The following is a 21,103-nucleotide window of genomic DNA, read 5'->3' on the forward strand; positions in this document are numbered from 1 at the left end:
ATTTGTGGAGTGGGCCTGTGGCTGCAGTGTGTGTGCATGCGTGTGTGTGTGTGTGTGTGTGTGTTGTTTTTTTTTTTATATATTTCATTTCGGGTCCTGCACTCGCAGTGGTTGGTCTGAGGGGAGATTTTAAGAGGGGAATTATCTAGAATGGAGAGGACGGAATGAAGGCGATTTGTATGTATCTTTGTGTGTGTGTGTGTGTGTGTGTGTGTGTGTGTGTGTGTGTGTGTGTGTGTGTATGACGGAGAGAGAGAGAGAGAGAGGACGCCTCACTGGTCTTTTTGGTCAGTGCCACCAAAAAAAAAAAAAAAAAGAAAAAACCTCTCAGAGGGGCTGGAAACCGCACAGAGCGTTTTTGAGAAGGCCGCCTGCATCACGCAGCTTTGCTCCGATCCGCCTCTAATCCCTCCCACTTGAACCTTAGTCCACCGCAATCTGCATGCCAACAGATTAACACAATACGCAAAGATAATTCATCCGGCCCTCGTCGACTGACAGTGATCTCGCAAATCTCTGAGTGGCCAAGGGGAGATACCTAGCTCCAAAACCCAGATTACCCCCCCCCCACCCAGCCCCTCCCCCACAGATCTGGAGCCTTAGACCCTCTTAGGGTACATATTAGCATTACCAGCCCTGCCACTTTATTTATATATTTATCTGATTTCAAAAAACAGATAATGCGGTTCCCGGGGGCTTGAGTGTCACAAAATCTGCCTTGGGTTCGGACGGAGGGATGAGACCGTATCCCAGATTGAGGGGGTGGGAGGTAGAGTGAGAGGAGAGGGGAGGGGTGGGGTGGGGTGGGAGAATCGTTTTGTAATCCATATCATTTGTCGCGGAGGGCGAGGGAATTATTCAAGGAGCTCTTTGTCGCGCTCCATTCGGTCGGGCCGCGGCGGGACGGGATGAGGGCGGTCGGACCTATTGTGCACTTTCAATTAAGAGGCGGAAGACTGAAGATTGGAGAATTATGATCTTCCTCTTCAAAGAGGTGGGGACAACTGAGGAGGGATTTGGATTGGGGAGGGTTAGCGGAGGGGAGGAGGAGGAGGAGGAGGAGGAGACACGAGGGTTTTTCAGCGTGGAGACTCCCAGTTTTCACACACTCAGGTTAAAGGTCGACTGAGTGGAAGCATTTTTTTGGATGGACGACAAACTTTGAGGTGATTGAAAAATGCAACGGTTGTACCCGAAGTGATTTCACACACAACTTTGGTCCTCGACGCCGTGGACTTTGATGGGTGGACCTTCGGCTAGGCAACTGCAATATGACGTCCTATTGGCTCCCAGAGACGCCAATCGAACAAGTTTGACTGCAAGATGTTTGCCTATGACGTGATGCTGTGCATCGTACTGTATGACGATGACGATGTGATCTATCACACTCACTGTGGTCATCTGGGTTTGACACGTCGCTTTTATGGCGTTACTTTGTCGGATCCCTTTGAAGCCTATTGCGAGAATGTGGGTTTGTCCCCACACACACACACACACACACACACACACACACACACACACACACACACACACACACACACACAGGAAGAGTCTCAGTTTGCTCCACCGTTCCCTCAACTCATAACTTTTGTTGATATTTGTGTGCGTGCGTGCGTGTGTGTTTTGGACGAGGACGGGGCGGGGACCAAGTTGCCAAAAACTCACCCCCTCCCCGCCCCCCCCCCACTCTTCCACCCCCCCCCCCCCATTGTGTTTTTCCCAGAGCGCTGCTGGGATAGTTTGGAGAGGCTGCCGTGTTCCCGCGGTGACAGACTGCGGCCCCTCTCTGCTGCGCTCAAGGGCCCTTGAGGCGGCCATTATCTGGACGCCCGCCTCGCCGAGGCATATGGGTAATTACTGAGCTAATAGAGTGATGGAGGGAGAGGCAGAGGCAGGAGCCTGGGCCAATTAGATGATGCATTAGTGCTCTGTCTTTTGTAAGCACCTAATGTGTGGCGAAAGGACGGGCTGGGTAGAGAAAACGTGTCATTTCTGAAGGGTCGGGATCCTTGAGCAAATGCAAACAGTCTCTCTGTCTCTCCTTCCCTCTGCGTCTGTCTGTCACACACACACACACACACACACACACACACACACACAGTCTTGTATAGGGCTCAGTCGTCCAGCAGCTATGAATGTATGCCAGTGTGAGTGCCTGCACGGATCTTATTTGCCCAGATTCACTCAGAAATGTGCTAAACGACACATGCACACACACACAAGCACACACACACAAGCACACACACACACACACACACACACACACAAATACACACATGCGCACACACATTGATTTCCGTACTTTGTTTTGCTCTTTTCTCTAAGTGTCTGAAGAGTGCAACGTCGTAATTATTGCACACTCACATGCTCTTATACCACACACACAAACACACTTTTACACACACAGGGACACACACACACACACACACAGGCGCGTGAACCAAAAATGCAGATGAGTGCAAACAGACGAGGAGACCCTGCCCAGTCCGCCGTCGTCCTCAGCTGACGCCGTTCACACGCCAGCTTCTTTGTTTTTGTGTTAAGAACGTGGCTGTTGTCGTTTTGTTTTGTTTTTTTTGTCGTCATCCAGTTGTATCAGGTGGCAGCTGCTGCCCGAGTCTTTGGACCTGGCAGCAGGAAGCAGCACAGAGTTGTCAGTTTGTTGCAGAGAGGGTATTTATTTATTTATTCATTTATTTATTTATTTGTTTGTTTGTTTGTTGACTACCCGGCCCTGCAAATCTTTGCACGTCTCACTATTTAAGTGAGTGATTAAACTGCGACGTTCCCTTTTAATGTCCCAACTGGAAGAGTTACGGCGTCATCATCATCATCATCATCATCCTCATCATCATCATCATCACCAGCGATTTGCAGCCTCGTCAACGTTGGGTGTCAACAGCCGATTTCTGATTGGCCAACGGGACCAGGAAGTGCACAGTCCGGACAGCGAATCCCTGCAACTCTTTTACGTCCGGCCGCTCCAGCCCTGCCCCTACACACACACACGCACACACACACACACACACACACACACACACACACACACAAATGTAAATGCTGACATTCGTTGTTTTTTCCATTTCATTTCCCTGCAGAAGCAGCCGGACGTCGATCAGAACCAGCGGCTCCGGATATCAAACGAAAGGCTGATTTCCTTTTAAAAGGGGGAAGCTGAGCAGGGGGTTCGGAGCTTCCGCAGACACTCGTTTTTATCCTGATGGACATGCAGATTTTTTTTCACTTTTTTAAAATACACATAAAGAAAGGTCAGCCTCATATCTTTCACCTTGTTGCTGCCCCGGTGCCGCTGTGTGAAGTTAGCAGGTGATTAGATTTGATAGATTTTTTTTTTTTTTCTTTCTTTTTTTGGGGTCAAAAAAAAAAATCCTTAATTGCACCTCGTTTTTTTTATGCACAATACACACACACGCACACACACACACACACACACACACACTGACATTATTCGCAGACGACATTGATCTCTTTCAGTTGCGAAGCAGAAGAAGGTTCAGAGACATCCCCAGACTGGATCACCTTGAGGAGCCGCTGCAGGCGGTCCCAGCTCGGCCCCGCTGACTCACACATGAAAGCGTCTCGCCGCCAACCAGACATGTTGTAAAGACCCTCGGAGAGACATCGTGACTGAGCCCTTCCTCTGCCAGCACGCCTCACGCCACACACAATTTTTTTTTCACTCAAAGAACCTGCACCAAGTACCGGCAGTGTAGTTGTCAAGACCGCGCCAACCGAGACCAGGACATCAAGACTAGAGAGTACCTTGGAGAGATGGGTCTTGGTCTCAAGACCAATCTCGAGTACTACGACACTCGTATCCAGATTACCGGCTTTATATCTATATGCTAGTCACTGAATGATTGATCATGCAGCAGTGGGAAGAGTCGTATCACATCTTTGTTGTTGTTGTTGTATCATAACTGAGCTTCAGATCCAGATCAGGGTGGCGGTGAACGTGGCCAGATGTAACGACGTGTCCAAAGGATAGAGTCGACTTCGACGTGTTTATAGTTGGGCTCGCGACGTAAAAAAAAAAACGGCATAAATGTGTGTCGGAGAGATTTACACACTTTACATAAGCCGGAAAAACACGAGCGCAGCGCAAACAGCGCTCGGCAAACACGGCGGGCGGGTTTTATCCTCCTCTCGCAGCTCCCCCTGGCTGCTGGTGATACTACCAGGGTGGTGGTGGCGGTGGTGGGTGGGGGGGCACTCGGGGTGACAGCCGAGCCGCAAACAAAACGCATGCTAATGTGTGACCCGGCTCTCCAGCCGCCTCTCCTGCGATGCAGAAGCGCGGCCCTCAACCTGGTCCTTATTCCATCAATGGAAGACGCCGCATCAATGGCCCTCCTCTCCCAACAATTAGACACATCCCTCCGTCCTCCAGACAGAGAGAGACCCCCCCCACAGCACCACCACCACCACCACCGGTGGCCCCCTGGCCCTGGGTAAGACCAGCCCCCCACAACCCCCCCATCTCCTCTGGGATGCTGGAGGGCCCTTCAGACGTCTACTGAGAAAGAGCAGAGAGGCTGGGAAAGAGAGGAAGAGGAGAAAAGAGCGGCTGGAAAGTGTTAAAAAAGAGAAAGAAGTGAGAGAGAGGTGTGAAAAGAGGCAGAGGAGGAGGAGGAGGAGAGGGGGGGGGAATGAAGGAGATGAATATTGCATCAGGCGCCCCCGAGGGTTATGGCGATAGTTCACGTCGCCTGTATCAACGTGTGAAGCGCGCGGTGTATTCTCTGTCATGCTAATCCCACCGCGGCTCTTTGTTGCGGCGGTTTGCCGGTGTCTGCTGGTGTCGCCCGCCTCTTCCTCCGCTTTCTTCTCCCTCTCTCTCCCCCTTTGGAGTGGACGATCAGAGGGGGGCAACCGGGGGTAAACACTGCTGTTGTCCAAAAGGATCACATTTGAATAACTAACACACCGTTAGCATTAGCATGCATTCATTATTCAGCCCTTCAAAGGTGCCGAAGCGTTTTTGTTTTTTTGTTTCTTTTTTTCCAAACGCGCCCAAGTTGTTGTTGTAGTTGTTGTTCTTTTGTGTGCCTGTGTGTGTGTGTGTGTGTGTGTGTGTGTGTGTGTGTGTGTGTGTGTGTGTATTTGTTTGTTTTTTTCCTCACTTGCCATTTACAGAAGGAACGCTTCCAGGAATCGGGGGACACATGAAATGATAAAAGGAAGGGGAGAGGGGGGCTCTTAAAAGCCGAGCGATGACCGGGAGGGGTGGTGGTGGGGGGGGGGGAGTTGTGAGTTTGTGTGTGTTGTGCAAAGATGCCACCGCCATCCAAAACGCACTAATCAAAGAGGTTTGAGTTCACTTTGACAGGGAAAAGCTGCACGGAGGGAAACTCGTTTTCAGACGTCGCCTGATTTCTTTATCAGTAGGAGAAAAAAATCTCCAAGAGAGTTTGCGAGCCGGGCCGAGCTGAGCCGGGCCAAGCTGGGCCGGGCCAGAATTTCCTGGAGGTAGCGTATCTCCCAGGTGTCAGTTGGTGTGGATGGAGGGAGGAGGAGGAGGAGAAGAATATCCCATCACTACCAGGAAGTGGTGACGGGATATTCTCCTCCTTCTCTTCCCTCCTCCTTCTCCTCTTACTCTTCCTCCTCCACCTCCTTCTCCTCTTTCTCCTCCGACTCTTCCTCTACCCCCTCTTCCTCCTGCTCCTCCTCCTCCTCCTCCTCCTCTTGTGTTTATCCACAGTTAATCAGGAGTCTGCGGAGCAGGAGCGAAGGCTTGGCAGCGATGCCACCGCTGCCACATTAGAGAGACCGAGAGACGAAGAGCCGGCGTGCCAGCGCTGGCGCAGCGACACGTCGGACAGCAGCATCCTTTCTGATTTACCCCACCCACCCCCCACCCCTCCCCACCCCATTCCCCCTCGAAAAAAAAAAACGCAAAAAAACTTGCAAAGGCCGTCAGATCCCGGAGCAAAAACCCGAGCGGCTTCTACAAGTTGTTGTTCTCAACCTTTTCTTTTTAACGGGGTTAATTTATTTTGGTTTCATTTTTTTTTTTTTTCAATGTCTTCTCGCCGGGGGAGGAGGAACAAAAAAAGAAGGCAGGCCGGGTTTCTGGGGTTTCCGACAAAGAGGAGAGAATAGATGGAATGCGAACGACGAGCCGCCATCTGCTCTGGAGGACGACCAAAATCTTGACACACTTCAGCAATCCCACAATCCCCTGCTCCAGGAGCGTTCCAGGCGCCCCCATTCATGCCCCCCCCCCCTCGCTCTCCCAGAGTCTGTGTGATCGCCCCCCTCCCCCCACTACCCACCTCCCCTCTCCCCCTTTTTCTCCACTCCTCAATTAAGTCATTAATTCCTTTCTTCGCCCGCCTCTTAATGACCGCAGAGGCACAAACAAGCCCCGGTTGCTTCCTATTGAGGCCCTGTGATCGGGGCATAATTGCTGCGAGGGCCTAAGTACGGGGGTGGGGGGGTAGGAGTGGGGGGGGGGGAGCGAGGGATGAGAAGGAGGAGCATTGTTTTGATTGGCTCTGGGGCCAGGAGGAGAGATGGACCCCAGTTCACCACGGCCAACGTTCACCTGCGCTGGGACCAACTTCCCGACTCTGGACTGGGAAATTTGGGAGGAGGAAGAGGAAGAGGAGGAGGAGGAGGAGGAGGAAGATAACTCATCCTCCTGGTCCACCTCCTGCTTATTATGACATTTTTAGGTTGCAGAAAGTTGCTGCAAAATATCCAGCGACCAGCCAAAGCAGAGCAGCGCCGCCTCGTGCAGCTTCTCCCTACAAATCCAGTCGGGTCGCTCCGGGGCGAGGGCGCTTTTTCTTCCTTTTTGGAGCCAGACTCTGCCGAGTTAAGAAAAGATCCAGGATTGGTTGCTGGCGGCGGCGCTTGTTGTTGCTGCTGACAAAAAAAAGAAGACCCAGCATCCATCCATCCATCCATCCATCCATCCACCCGTCCAGCGAGGACGGCCTCCAACCGAGAGTTCTGAGTCCAACGCTCAGCCCTAAAATCAGCCGTCTTGTTTGGCTGATTGTGCATTATGCCACCATCTGCAAAAAAATGTCCAGCGAATGCGGGCGCGCGCAAGAGTGTGTTTGTGTGTGTGTGTTTGTGTGTGCGTGTGCCGCTTAGTTAGAGGGGTGGGGCCGCCGTTGATGAGGGATGTGCGAGGGGAATTAGACGGCATTTAATAACACATTTTGGGGATAAATGCATTTTGTCAAATACTCACAGATTGCTCCATTTATAGATACGGAGGAGTGGGAAGAGAGAGGAGAGGGGGAGGATGGAGGTGGTGGGGAGGGACTGGGGGGAGATGGAGAGAGAGAGAGAGAGAGAGAGAGAGAGCGCGAGAGAGAGAGAGAACAGATACAGTAAATCTCCAGATTAGAGATTAGCCATAGTAGCAGATTTAAAGGGGTGTCTGGTTCTTGGCCAGCCTGCTCAGGCATCTATCAGCCTCCTGCTGGCCAGCAGGCCTGAAGCCGCCCTTTAAGTAGATCACTCAACACTTAGCGCCGATTTTAGGGTTGTTGTTTGTTTTTTTTTATTCTCGTGCATCTATTTCAGACATCAGAAAGAAATGATTCTTCCAAATTGTAAATATTTTTCTTTGGAGGGGACGTTGATCCTCGCTGTCCAGCCAGTTTGAGGGCCACCAGCAGCAGGAGAAGGTTTCCTGGACGTCACATGGCCAACCATGTGATACAACAGCCAGCGTTCCCCCCCTCCCCCCCACCCCCGAAAATCGCCTCCGCCGCCGCCTTAATGATTATCTTTTTTTTTCTCCTTTTTTTTTTTTAAACCCGTAAGCACTTCTTATTGGGAACTAATTCCTGTTTTAACGCGAGGGTGTAAGTAAATCTGCTGAAAATCGCCACAGTCACCCAAACACGCCGAGAGAGGCGGCGGGTCAAATAACTATTAGATGCTTCGCCGGCGGCTCAAATCCCATTGGGGATCTACGGCTTTAGGGTTTGGGCGAAGGGGGTTTGATTTAGAGGTAAGAGGTTAAATATGATCTGCGGGAACTTTTACCGCCTCGCGACTTTAACCCTTTTACCTCCCGCTTAATCGGTTTTGGGATGTGTTTAAACGGACACGTCGGGGGGCGTCTGTTGACTTGCCGACCAGCTGGACACACTGCAAGTGGCCCAAAAACATGAACTCAAAATACTGACAGTGTATTGAAAGAAGAAGAATGGAAAAAATATAAATGATATACTTCTCCAGACGGTCAATGAATTCCTCCAACAGGACAAAAAAAAAGTCAACTGATAAGTTCTTTTTGATTGCAAGCTCTTGAAAACCAGCTATTTGTGATGTCACATAGGATGTGGATGACCTGACAGTGCTCACAGCCCATAGCCAGGTCTTCCTACCACCCTGTGATTCATTTTTAACAAACACAGCATCAGTTTGAGCAGCACATACTAACAATAAGTGTTTTTCGTGGGAGCCTGTACACAGCTAAGCGCTAACAGCTCACGGCTGAACATAGGTTAAACATCCTCATGCAAGGCTGCTCCACAGGAGGGCCTTTGCATTGAAAAATGAAGGTTTTAAAATAGGTTTCATTTCATGAAGTAAATAACAAAAAGATCAGATATCAGGAAAATATCATCAGCGTATTGCATCATTTTGACCAAAAATCCTTAAACAAAGACTGAGCCGCGATATTCTTGCCCTGCATTATCCCCCCTCCCTCTAAGCTGCTTACAAGCCAGTTGTGCTCTGATACGGAGATGAAATCTTGGGGAGGCGTGTCTCTGGACCCAGGAAGCGGCGGCCACTGATTGAAGAATAGAGCTCTTGGACGGAAGATGTGCTCTGGGGCTGTATCGCACGCGCACACCCCAAAAGACGTCGGGACACAATGAGAAATCACAGAGCTTTCACTTTTCTTTTTTTTTCACGTCCATCTGCCCGCCACGGAGCGTGCTCAGTGTGTGCCACTTGGCTTAATTCTGTCCCATCAGCCGCCACAAAAGCCCCCCTGATCCAATCGCCGAGATCAGAGCCGGGCCAAGACCACGGGACGGGGAGCCAAGGAGCAGACCAGAATCAACAGCCCATTCTACCAAGATCACACACACACACACACACACACACACACACACGCAGAGGAAACAAGGAGTGCACAGAAGAGAGAATATGAAACCCAGGCCTATGTGTGTGCAGGTTTGTTGATTTCTGCTGGAGTTCCAGCAACTCCACCGGCGACGGATGACGTAAGTCAAAGAGAAAATGAGAAAGAAAAAGTTGCCATATGTTGCAGCTGCTGCTGCAGCGACGTTCGTTGGAAAGACGAGAGCGAAAAACAAACCAAAAAAAACGTTTTCTCAAATACTGCAAATTCTCTCCCCCCCCCGCTCTCCCTCCCCGCTGCTGCTTCCGCCCGCCCCCCTCACACTCTCACTGGCTGGCTGCTAATTGTGCGAGAGCAGGTCATCAGTAACAGTGCATTAGAATAATGGAAATAGATGGCAGAGACCTGCGGATGGCAACACAAGCCATCTTCCCTATTTGCATGGCTGTGTGCTCCGGGACAATTATGTCATTATCACAGGCCTGCCTGTGTGTGTGTGTGTGTGTGTGTGTGTGTGTGTGTGTGTGTGTGTGTGTGTGTGTTCGTGCCTGGTGGCAGGTGGGCCAATACAGCTAAGTGCCAAGAAAATCTGAACCGATGCTCACTTTTACTTTCTCTGTGGCTTCATAATGTTCTCTGTCTGTGTCACCAGTCAGAGAACATTTTTCTAATTAACATTAAAGGAAACCACATTATGCAAAATTTGCTTTACCAATTTTTTTTTTTTAAACAGTAATATGTGTCTGCTAGCCTGACCATGAACTCACCTATGAACGAAAAAAAAGAATCCATTCTTCACTTGTCTCTGGTTCTCGATGAGAAAAATGTGCTGCTAAAATGCGCAGTTCTGAGAAATCAGCTGCTGTGGCCACAGATGAGCTGCCAGGTTTTGTTACCATTTTTCCAAAAAGGGACCGACAGAATCTCATCTCTTGCAGGAAGCTGAAAAAAACAACAACAAAAAAAAAAACAGAAGTGTTTTAGCAGGAGGCTGCAAACACAGGCTAGTGTACTTCCTGGAGATCTGCAGATCTGTGTTCTGGGTGTAATATCTGTGTTATATCTGTGTAGTAGCAAGCAAAAATAAAGTTCTAGGTCACAAAATGGACATTTAGATATCACAGACGCACTATTTCAATGGTGCAACTTAGTTCTTACGAAATGTAGGTACACATTTGAATTGGCTCAAACTTACAGGATGTTCGACAGGAGTGTGATGTGACGGGTCCAGCAGTAATAATAGCTTTAATGGCTTATTTGTTTTTTCTCTCTGTCTGGACAGAATGTCAAGTTAGTGTCAGTGACACAAGCCTGAACCTTTTTGCTCAAATTTTTTCTTTTTTTCCTTTTTCAATGAAAACAAGCGAAAGCCAAACGCAGGGAATTCCCCGTGCCGGGTCTCCCAGCCGCCACCTGCTGACCCTGCCGGGCCGCTCCGGAGGCCCCAGACGGGCCCCAGACGGGCCCCTCCTCCGTTTCCAGGATGCTGCTGTCTGAAAAGCGGTGCCGGGTTCCGCTGCCGCCCTCCTGAAAATGACTTGGGCCTTTTCAGGACCTCTTTGGGGGGGTGGGGGGATGGGGGGGGGCCTCGGACTTAAGAAAACAGGCCCCTGAATGTAAAAAGGGGCGACCTTTGACCCCGAAACAAGTGTCCTGCGTCTCGGCTGTACACGCCTGACACTTCCTGAACTCATCGCGCACCTCCGCCTCCGCCACAGCCGGACGATCCGATCAGATCAGATCAGTAACTGAAATAAGCAAAAGCCTCTTTAACTCCTCGCGCTTCCTTTGAAAACAGCCGCCGCCACTGTGGCCGTTTTGATGGTGGGCTGCGCCGCGTCGCCATCGTCTGGAAAAAAAAAGAAGAAAAAATTGCATTGACGCAACCGAATCTGAGCAGTTATGAACGCGGCGAGTGGGGGCGAGGGTACGGGGGGAGCGTAGGGGGGGCCAACAAGAGGCCATTAAATCCATCAGCGGAGTCTTCAGGCTGTTGCGGCGTCAGAGATGTTGGACAACATGCATTTATCTCACTAGCAGCGGCGGCGGCGGCGGCGGCGGCGTTGTGGAGAAAAAAGGTGCGAGGCCTTCTTTTTTTTTTTATCTCCCCCCCCCTACTCACCCGCCTCACCCTCTCCCCCCCCCCGTCCCCACCCCCACCGCTGCCAAACCTCTTAGCGTCCTATAATCAGGAGTGATAATGCGTCTCATTCTATGCTAATGTGTGTGTTTTACAGCAATCAGGCGACAGGTGATGATAGCACGTGTGGCGGCGGCGGCAACAGTGGCAGCCGATTCTCTTGTGCGTGTGCGTGTGTGGCGCGTGCACGCCCGTGTGCGTGCGCATCACCCCCCCCCCGCCCTCACCCCCCTCCCTGCTCTCTCCCACCCCTCCTCCTCCTGTACTAGCGTGCAAGTGTGGACGCAAGGCACCATTAGTGACTTCCCAGGTCCTCTTCAGGAATACAATGGGCGGCAAAATTGCTTTAATGGAAAAAGGCTAATGTGAGACACGTACACAAGCACACACACACACGCAAACGCACACGCGCGCACACACACACACACACACACACACATGCGCGGACGCACCACCGCCTTAGCAAATCACTCAAGCCGGTGAGAGGCAGAGGGAGAAAAAAAAGGAGGGTATTATCACTTACACTTGAAAAAAAAATAGAGATGGAGAGAGAGAGAGAGAGAGAGAGAGAAGCGAGCTGGAGGAGCGAGTCGGTGCCGCTCTTCCTCCACTTACTTCACGCTCCCGCCTACTAGAGTCAGTAGTTTTCTAAAACAGAAGCCGGGATTCTCAAGTAAAGAACGCGGGGCCGTTTTTTTTTTTTTGTTTTTATTCCCCCGTCCGCCATCACGAAAATGCTGCAGGTGTGATTTGCCAAGAGAGACTCGAGTGGAGAGAGATGCGATAAAAGCTCTATTACCGCTGACGCCAATTGTCTCGACTCGTTCCAGTAGCTTTGGGCTTTTTCTTTTTTTTTCTTCCCTTGTTGTTTGACATGTTTATAGCAGATTATTACTTGTTTTTGTGTGGTGGGGAGGATAAACACTGGAAAAACTGATGTTTTGTCCCTCGTCTTTTTTTGGCCCTTGCTGCACCCAGATTGCAGAGGACTGGTTGGCTATGTTAGCTTTAGCTTTAGCGTTGGCCGCCAATATGCAGGCTAACCGTTGCAAACACACCTAAAGAGAAACACATGATGCCGGTCGGATGTTTTACAACAGTTCTTTCACAACAAAATTAACTTTTGCTGGCAAACTTTACCACTTGTCTCTCCCTGCGCAGGGACACAGTGTGTCTGGTGGTGACAGGAGGCCGAGGTCACGGGAAGGTCAGAGGACTGAGCACCTGGTTGACATCGGCGGTCCAGCAAGCACGACCCGGGTTCGAGGTAAAACCTGGTCGCAACACAGCTGCCGTCACCTGAAGATGTCTGATGTGCATTAAATTAGCGGGTTGTTCAACAAACGAGTCACGCACGTCTTTCCTTGAGACACACACACACACACACACACACACACACACACACACACACACACACACACACCTCCTCTGCTCCTGAACGGTCTCATCTGTTGCCCTGCTCAAGGCTGCCGTGGCCCGCAGCATCTGTTTGACTGCAGGCCATGCCATAAGGTGGCGGGACTCGGCGGATCCTCGGCGCTCCCTCAAGAACGCCGCCCTGCCCTGCGCCGCCACCTCGCCGCGCTGAGCCATGCTGCTCCCCGGCCCTGTCGTCTCTCCGTCAGAAGCTCAGAACCCCTCCCTCCTCACCGACAGGCAGGCTTGGAGAGCATCACTTCCTGAGAGCAGCCAAGTTAAGCTCCAGTTCGAAGGGTTTGCTTCCTCTGTTCGCATCTATTAGCCCCGCCCACAACCACCTCTCAGACCTGAGGACACGTTTAGACGACGAGGCCTCATCCGAGAAAAGCTAAATGTGTTTCTTCTTTCTCTTATCTTTTCTCTTCGATACAGAGTGACATCGACCAGCGTCAACATCAGTGTGCTAAAGGGACAGAAAATGCTGTAGTATGCATGCCGGGCCTGGAGTCGCCGCTGTGGGCTGGCAGGGGGGCATTGCAGACCAGATGGAAAGAAAGAAAAAAGCTATGCAAATGTTTTTTTCTTTTCAAGATTAAAAAGAAAATAATAATAATTATAGACCACACATATAAACCGAGTGGGAGAGATCAGGTTGAACTTGGTTTCAAGTCATTTTTCAAGAGAACACAAAGACTCAAAATGTGCTCGACCAAACGGTTGAGCAGAATGTTAAAGGGTTAAAAAAAATATATATATATATATTCCCTGTGGTCGCTCACCAACCTGTGTTCCCAATGTTGCATTCAAGGAAAATGTCAAAAATAGATCCAAATCTTAGCGTTGCCCCTTTCTCTTTCCTCTGCCCTCTCTCTCCCTTGAGGGTGAGCATAGTCTGGCTGCGACTGCAACTTGGGCCCTGTGTGTGTGTGTGTGTGTGCGTGTGTGTGTGTGTGTGTGTGTGTGTGTGTGTGTGTGTGTGTGTGTGTGTGTGTGTGTGTGTGTGTGTGTGTGTGTGTGTGTGTGCGGCGGCAGAATGTGTCTCCTGCCAGGAAGACTCGCACCTCGGAGAAACAGACGGATTAGCGGCGCTGATTCTGGCTCCCAGCGTCTGGGAGCTGCATTCCCAGGGTGCACCCCTTTAACAAGCATCCCGCTCCCCTCCAGGTGGCCCTGCGGCGCCGCCACACTGCTGACACACACACACACAAGACGAGTAGAAAGTGATCTGATGGCACTCTCTCGACTCCCCCCCTCCCTCCCTCCCTCCCCTCTTCTTTTCTTGGCAGGGCTTTTAGTTTGTTTGGTTTTTTTGCACCTGTTTGTTTTTCTGTGTCTTGACAGAGAGGATGTGAGTGGAGAAGAGAAGAGAGGGAGGGGGGAAAAGAGGAGTGGAGGGGGCTGCGATGACAGAAGGGAGGAGGGGGAGTCGGGAGGGGGGGGGGATAGAGGTCGTTTGGTATAACAAGCATCGCCGAGCCACAGAAGGTGTGTGTAGCCGAGCGTGAGGAAGCGGCTGCGACAGCGCAGGCCCACTTAGACGGCCGGCGAGCTAATGCTATGTTAGTGAGGCGCTAACGGCGTGCCTCGGCCCCGGCGCACCGCCCTTCCACACGGATCACAGGGGCCCGCAGTGCAACAAAAGGAGACACCGCGGGTCTCGGGGGGAGGTATTACTAGTGACACGTCTTTTGGGCACCGGTGGGTCGGGACTCCTTTAGCAAGCGAGCCTCTCGTACCGTGACTCACGCCCGCCCGGGCTTTTTCTTTTTTTTTATATAAAAGTGATGCAATGTGGCGGGGAAGGTGAGGCAGAGGGGCGCTCAGAGCGGGGAAAATAGCCGAGGTACACGGGGGCATTGAGGGGGAGGAGGAGGAGGTGCGATTCATGCGGGAAGACACCTTGGATAATCTGACTGGAAGGTGAGTGGAGACTCGGGGCACCGGGTTAATTTGCAGCTGCGTTTAGGTTCCTGTGTGTGTGGCCTGAAGACTGGTGGGCCACACACACACAGGTTAGAGCTAGGGCTGGGGTTAGGGTTGGGGTTAGGGTCTGGACTGAGGTGAGGGTTGGGTTCTGGTTGTACGGGTTAGGATCGGGGCTTGGGGTTGGGTTTAGAGTTAGGGCTGGGGTTTGGGTTGGGATGGGTTTAGGGTTGGGATGGGTTTAGGGTTGGAGCTGCGTTGTGGTAGACGCAACAGTGTGTACACCAGTGACCAGTGTGCACCCGGTCAAAACTCATCACAGTTTCTCCATGGTGTCTCTGCTCTGCATTTCAGATTGATATCTTTTAAAATTCAAATTGAAAAAAAAAAATCTTAACTTATTTCCTTGAGAGAATCTGCTGCCGCGACAAATTATGACAATTATGAAAAAAAAAGGCATTAAAAAAAAACAAAAAAAAAAACAAGTTTATTGTTTCCTGCAGACTCTTCAAAGAACATCAGGAGCCTGCGAAATCTCTGATGGAGCTTCAGCTGCTTTACCTGCCTCTGACGCTGTAAACACGGTTTGGGTGTGTGTGTGTGTGTCTGTGTATTATTGAGGAGTGTGTGTGTGTGTCTGTGTGTGTGTTCTGTGTGTTCATATCTATGGGGGTATATTATGAAGAGGCATTGTGTCTCCTCATAATGACATCATGGCTCTGACAGAAGCTGGAGAAGATGCCTGAGGTCTCAGAGCGGAACTCTTCAAGCCTGGTGCAGGAGTGTGTGTGTGTGTGTGTGTGTGTGTTTGTGTGTCCGTCCTTGGGCTATTGGAGTCCTCCTGGGCTTTGTGAACGAAAGTCAAACCGTCAAAGACAAAAACAAAACCTGACCAACAGCAATATGAAGCAGAGGGCAGGCCATTTGGCTGCTGCCCGCTTCGCTGTGGCGACTGTGTGCATGCGTGTGTGTGCATGTGTGTGTGTGAGTGTGTGCGTGAGGAGCGATGGGTGCGAAGGCTGGCAGAGAGGTGGGAGGAAGCCACAGAGAAAAGGCAGAGGGACGTCCAGGAAGTTGCAGGGAAAAAGGTTCCAGGGGTCAAATCAGCCTGCAGGGCCGCGTCCAGGCCTCGGAACTCGGGAGGCTGCTGTTGCATCATGGGAGTCCTTGGCGTGTCCTCTCGCAATCTTGCCTCCGACCAGACGGCTCCTTCCCTGTGGCTTTGTGTGCACAGTGACACACACGTATTAAAAAAAATAATAAAATACCACAACACACACACACACACACACACACACACACACATTTGTACCTTGATTCTTGGTGTTTGTGGATGACGGTAGATTTGAGGAAGCTGCCGGGTTCTTTTCTGTATGTTAAAAGTAAGGTTAGTGTTGCTTGTCCCTGTGACAGATTGCTTTTAGTTAACACACACGGCACATCGTTAGATTAGAACTAGACTAACTGAACGGGTAAGTTGTCTCGAAGTGAGCTGAATAGAAAGTAGTTTGATATATAATAATAATTAATAGGAAATGTTTCTGTTTTTTGAGGGCAAACGAAAGAAAAATCACCCAGGGGAAAAAAAAAAACAACTGCTTTGTTAATGTAAATCAGTGTCAATGTTCCAAATGTGGGTGAAATATTAAGCAACAGGTTTGAAAATAGTGAGGGAAAAAAAGATTTCTTTGTCTTTTTCTTGCAATATAATTTGTGAGGCTTTTTCTTTTTGTGTGTACATATGTGTGTGTGTGTGTGTGTGTGTGTGTGTGTGTGTGTGTATATATATATATATGTGTAAATACATATATTTACACATATATATATATATATGAAGACATGCATGGAAACGAGGCTCAAACAGAGCAGAGCAGAGTAGAGGGAGAAGACAACGGGATGCAGGTGCGACCCATTAGTAGCTGATGAGACGCAGGTGTGGACACACCTGAGGGCGGAGCAGCTGATTACACAGAGGCAGGAGGAGGCAGACAGAGTGTGTGGGGGTGGGAGAGAGAGAGACAAAAAACCATGAGCTGAGTGCAGAGATGACACACACGTTATTATTGAGTAAGTGTACTGATGTGAATGTAAGAGAACTAGTCTGTCGAAAACAGAAAATAAAGTCAAATGACAGTTACCTTTAAAATACAGGGTGAAAAAAAAAAAGGCATCATTTTAAAAGCAATTATCGATGAAACTACTGAGTGCAGCTCAATGAAATTGAGCAGTTTAGGGGTTGAACATCAGAAGTTTATTAAATGATTGGCCTGCAAAATGATGTCACCCCATATTTTTGAACCCATAACAGCCACAACATTAAGATTAGCTGTATTTTTAATCAATAAAATCATGAATTCATTTGTGATCTGAAGTCAGGAAACTACTTTAAAAGTCATTTAAAATTTTCAACCTTTTTTTTTTTTTTTTCCTCCTCCCTTTCCTTCTCTTCTCCCCGCTGCGCACCAGCAGTGCACTCAGCGTGCTCGGAGGGAATTCCGGGCACATCAAAGTCACGTCTGGCGTGTGCGCTGGAGCAAGATTGACAGCTTTCTTCTCGGAGCCGCGGTGAACCGCTCGCCCTGAGTGTGTGTGTAACGAGAGACGGCGCTGATGACAAGCACTAATCAGCCCGGACTCTTGACCCCGGCGGCGGTGAGCTTGACCCCGGGGAATACTCTCTGACACTGGTGGCAGCCGCCGTCCTCCGGGGGTGTGTGTGTGTGTGTGTGTGTGTGTGTGTGTGAGATTCCAGGTAATACACACACATCAGCTGTGAGTTCAAGCTCAGTTCAGTTGGAGATTTTCTCCAAATGTCACGGAGAAACTCTCCAGTGGTGGCGCTTCATGGGGTCAGTCCTCTTGTTTATTCCTTCAGTTCATTTGATTTTAATTTGTCTATTTAACTGTCTTAATTCACCAAATGCTGAACTGTTAACCAAACTATCCTCGATTTGATTGGGTTCTTTTGCAAAAGCCTCAGTTTTAGGAAACTATATATTTGTATTTTCCATTGCTGGATTTAAACAGAGGGGCAAATTTGCATTTTGTGAGTTTGGAGTTGGTTTTTCATGGTTCACTAGTGTCCACATACCTGCTAAAAAACCTTCAGCCTCAGTGGTTTTATTTGTCTTTTTTTCAATTTTGGCACAAAGATCATTTTAGTTTTGCAGAAAACACTTATCAAACTTTAGGAAAAAAAAAAACAAAACTGTCAGCTGGTAATAATCGCACCCCAACAGGGCTCATGTGTGTTCGTGGTGCTGTGATGTGAGTGTGTGTGTGTGTATGTGTGTGTGCGCGTTGGCTTGTATTACTGTCACAGTGACACTCAGCAGGCGTGACAGTGGCTTTCTAAGAGTATCATCAGTCCCGCTGATAAGAGGCTGTGTAGCCTCAGAACAAACGCATCCCCTCACTCTCTCTCTCACACACACACACACACACACACACACACACACACACACACACACACACACACACACACACACACACACACACACACACACACAGGACACATGACTGCATGTTCTGATCCAGGTGTTTATTGTTATCCAGAGTGCACTGACACAATAGGAGGTGGTGGGGAAAAAAGGAGGTGAAATGTGTGGTGTTTTTTTTTTTGTTTTTTTTGTTTTTTTTCCCAATCGTCCAGATCTCCCTCAAACACTGAAGGCACGGTCGTTAGTTTGAAGGGGAGTGACAGAATGACAGAGTAACAGCATCCATGGTGAAGTGATTATCTGACGGGTGCAATCAAGACAAAGAGCTTGCGGTGTGTGTGTGTGTGTGTGTGTGTGTGTGTCAGTGCTGCTGCTGCTGAAGATGATGAGGGTGATGAGGAAGAGGAGTGTTGTTACCAGGTTGAACAAGACGTGAGAAGATGTCGTTACCTGTGTCGTGAGTGTTTACTAAAAAAAACAAAAAAAAACAGTCAGTACTTCATGACTAATAAAGATCTGTGCAGCAAGTAAACAACATTATCATCATTATCAACATCATTATTTGTTATTTATAGTGTCGGACTGACTGGCACGTGGAGCAAACCGGCTGCACCTTCATGAACAATATCTATTATTCATTGACCTCAGAGAACTTCCAGGAAAACTGCCATTAAATATTGTAGCTGCGTCGGTCGCCTTTCTTTCCTCTTCAGAGCAGGTGAAGGGGTCGAGCACAGAACGCTGTTCTTGATCCGTCGAGCGATTTCGACTGGAACTCGGGGGGGCGGGCAGGGGGGGAAACGTCGCTCGTTCCGCTTGCATAGTGTCCTCCTGTTTCCGTCGGCGTGAGCCGCAGGGAAGCGAAAGTCGAGTTGGTAGAAAGAAAAATAAAAGCCAACGACTTCAGACGGAGTCGGTTTAAAGGGGGAGTCACCCAATGCCACTTCCTGTTTCTCTCATCATCAGTTCTTCTTCTTCTTCTTCTTAGTATTATTATTATTATTATTATTGCACCGTACAATTATAGTTCGGTTTTCCTCGCACGCATCTTATTGATATAATGATTTACACATAGGATAAAATACGGCTTCTTGGCTGATCTCGTACAAAAAAACAAAAAAACAGAATCAAGTGAGAATAAAAGATTTGTGCAAAAAATATAAAATAAAAGTGTCATCGACACCGAAGTGGACTGAACTTTTCATGGTATAGTGTTCGGGGCGATGTCGTCCAGAGGATGCCCCGCCCTCCTCGCTCGTCCACGACGCCTCCATCACTTGGCCCAGTTGACGCTGGCGAAGAAGGGGTGGGACCTGATGTCGTCCACGCCCCCTGCGCCCGCCCCCAGTCTCTCCAGCGGGTTGTACTGGAGCAGCTGCGCGGGAAGAGAGACGCACAGATCGCACAGGTGAAAAATGTGTTGATTTGGATTTCCAGCGAGCTTGACAAACATGGGAAAGAAAGTCATAAGACATGATACAGCAATAATAACAGAGATTATACCATTGGAGAATTGTAATTTATATTGACCAAGTCCATAGTAAGTAATTCAATTACTCCATCCATCCATTTCTTCCTGAACTCAGGGTCACGGGGGTCTGCAGGAGCCTCTCATAGGGTGAAGGCAGAGTGACTCCCTGGACAAGTCGCCAGTTCATTGCATAGAGAAAAGCATTTGCACTCACACTCACACCTATGGACAGTTTAGAGTTCCCAATTCACCTCATATGCATGTTTTTGGAGTGTGGGAGGAAGCTGGAGAACCTGGAGGGAACCCAGCAGACACAGGGAGAACATGCAAACTCCACACAGAAAGGTCCCAGGCCCGGAATCAAACCCACAACCTTCTTGCTGCGAGGCGGCAGCGCTGACCACTGCGCCATCGTGGCGGCCAATTAAATCTTTTCAATTTTGTATTCTAAAAAATTCCCTTCCTCAGGACAAACTGTGTTTCTGCCTTTCACCATGAAGCGACGAGACAGACATGGGAACACAGGTGTTGGGGCAGCAGAAGCAGCGGACTCTCACCTGCTCCAGCAGCGATCGGGCCTCCTCCGACACGGACTCGGGGATGTTGAGAGCCGTGTGGCGGCCGATTCCGGCTGGATGGCAGCGCAGCAGCGACTGAGCCGAGGGGAGGAGGGGGTGGAAAGAACAGATAAGTGCGAATCAAAACAGAGAAAGAGAGAGTGGATGGGTGGCGTGGAGGGGTTGTTGTGTTGGGTGGGGGGGTCGGCTTGAGGTCACCAGGAGCGGACAAATAGGAGGATGCCCAGGAGACCCTGGAGATCCCAGAGAGACGGAGCACCTGAAACAACACTGATGGCTGCAGCTTGACCACGTCACAGCCGCCGTGTGTGCGTGTGTGTGTGTGTGTGTGTGTGTGTGTAGTAAAATATGTAACTTTTTTTTTTCTTTGATATCGTACACCATCTGAAGTAAAATAAATAAAAAAAAACCTTCCTGGAAGAGACGCAAGTTCCAAAAAACAAAACAAAAAAAAGAAAGGAAAAAAATCAACCCGTGACGATCAAAAGGATGGTGAGAGTTAGAAAACACACACACACACACAGACACACACACACACAGACAGAAAGCAGTGCGATAAAGTGGAGGAAGGGGAGCAAAGGACCTGCAAGTGGCGCTCCCGCTGCAGCGCCTCCTGCCTATTGTTAAAATAATTGGCGGCAATGACGGTAATCACTCTGCCGAGCTGCACAGAGCGCATCTCTCAACCGCATCTGCACCTACAAGTCGAGGAGTGGAGGGAGGAGGAGGAAGAGAGAGAAAAAGAAAAAAAGGAAAAAGAAAAAAAAAAAAGAGCTGCAAAAGAAGGCAAAGTGTTTTTGTTTGGAGGCAACGTCCCTCCGTTTCCCCTCCGTTTAGCCGCCTTTATTCCCTCTCTCCGCCTCTCCGCCTCTCGTGCTGCAGGAGTTCTGGCCGGCTTCCTAGCAGCAGTCAAGACTGCCGCAGGCCAGATCTTATCCTGCAAGGATCAAGAGACACTATGTGCGCCTGTGTGTGTGTTTCCTTGCCAGGATCGTATCCACACATAATCATCAAAGGAGACATCTGTGTGACTCTCTGTGTGTGTGT

At 49.6% G+C, this 21,103-nt stretch overlaps 1 protein-coding gene across 1 annotated transcript in view; it reads right to left on the reverse strand.

The window, feature by feature from the left end:
• Positions 1-18,087: 18,087 nt before the first annotated feature.
• rps6kc1 (ribosomal protein S6 kinase polypeptide 1) overlaps positions 18,088-21,103 on the reverse strand; it is a 21,075-nt gene continuing 18,059 nt past the window's right edge. The window contains exons 15-16 of the mRNA XM_076049576.1: positions 20,036-20,131; positions 18,088-19,382 (exon numbers count right to left, since the gene is read on the reverse strand). Coding sequence (XP_075905691.1) covers positions 19,281-19,382; positions 20,036-20,131 — 198 coding nt within the window. The 3' untranslated portion in view covers positions 18,088-19,280. The remainder of the gene's footprint in view (positions 19,383-20,035; positions 20,132-21,103) is intronic.

Source organism: Nelusetta ayraudi, unplaced genomic scaffold, assembly GCF_046127955.1.
Source record: "Nelusetta ayraudi isolate G7.1 ecotype Tasmania unplaced genomic scaffold, CSIRO-AGI_Nayr_v1 ptg000118l, whole genome shotgun sequence".
In the NCBI taxonomy this organism is placed as follows: domain Eukaryota; kingdom Metazoa; phylum Chordata; class Actinopteri; order Tetraodontiformes; family Monacanthidae; genus Nelusetta; species Nelusetta ayraudi.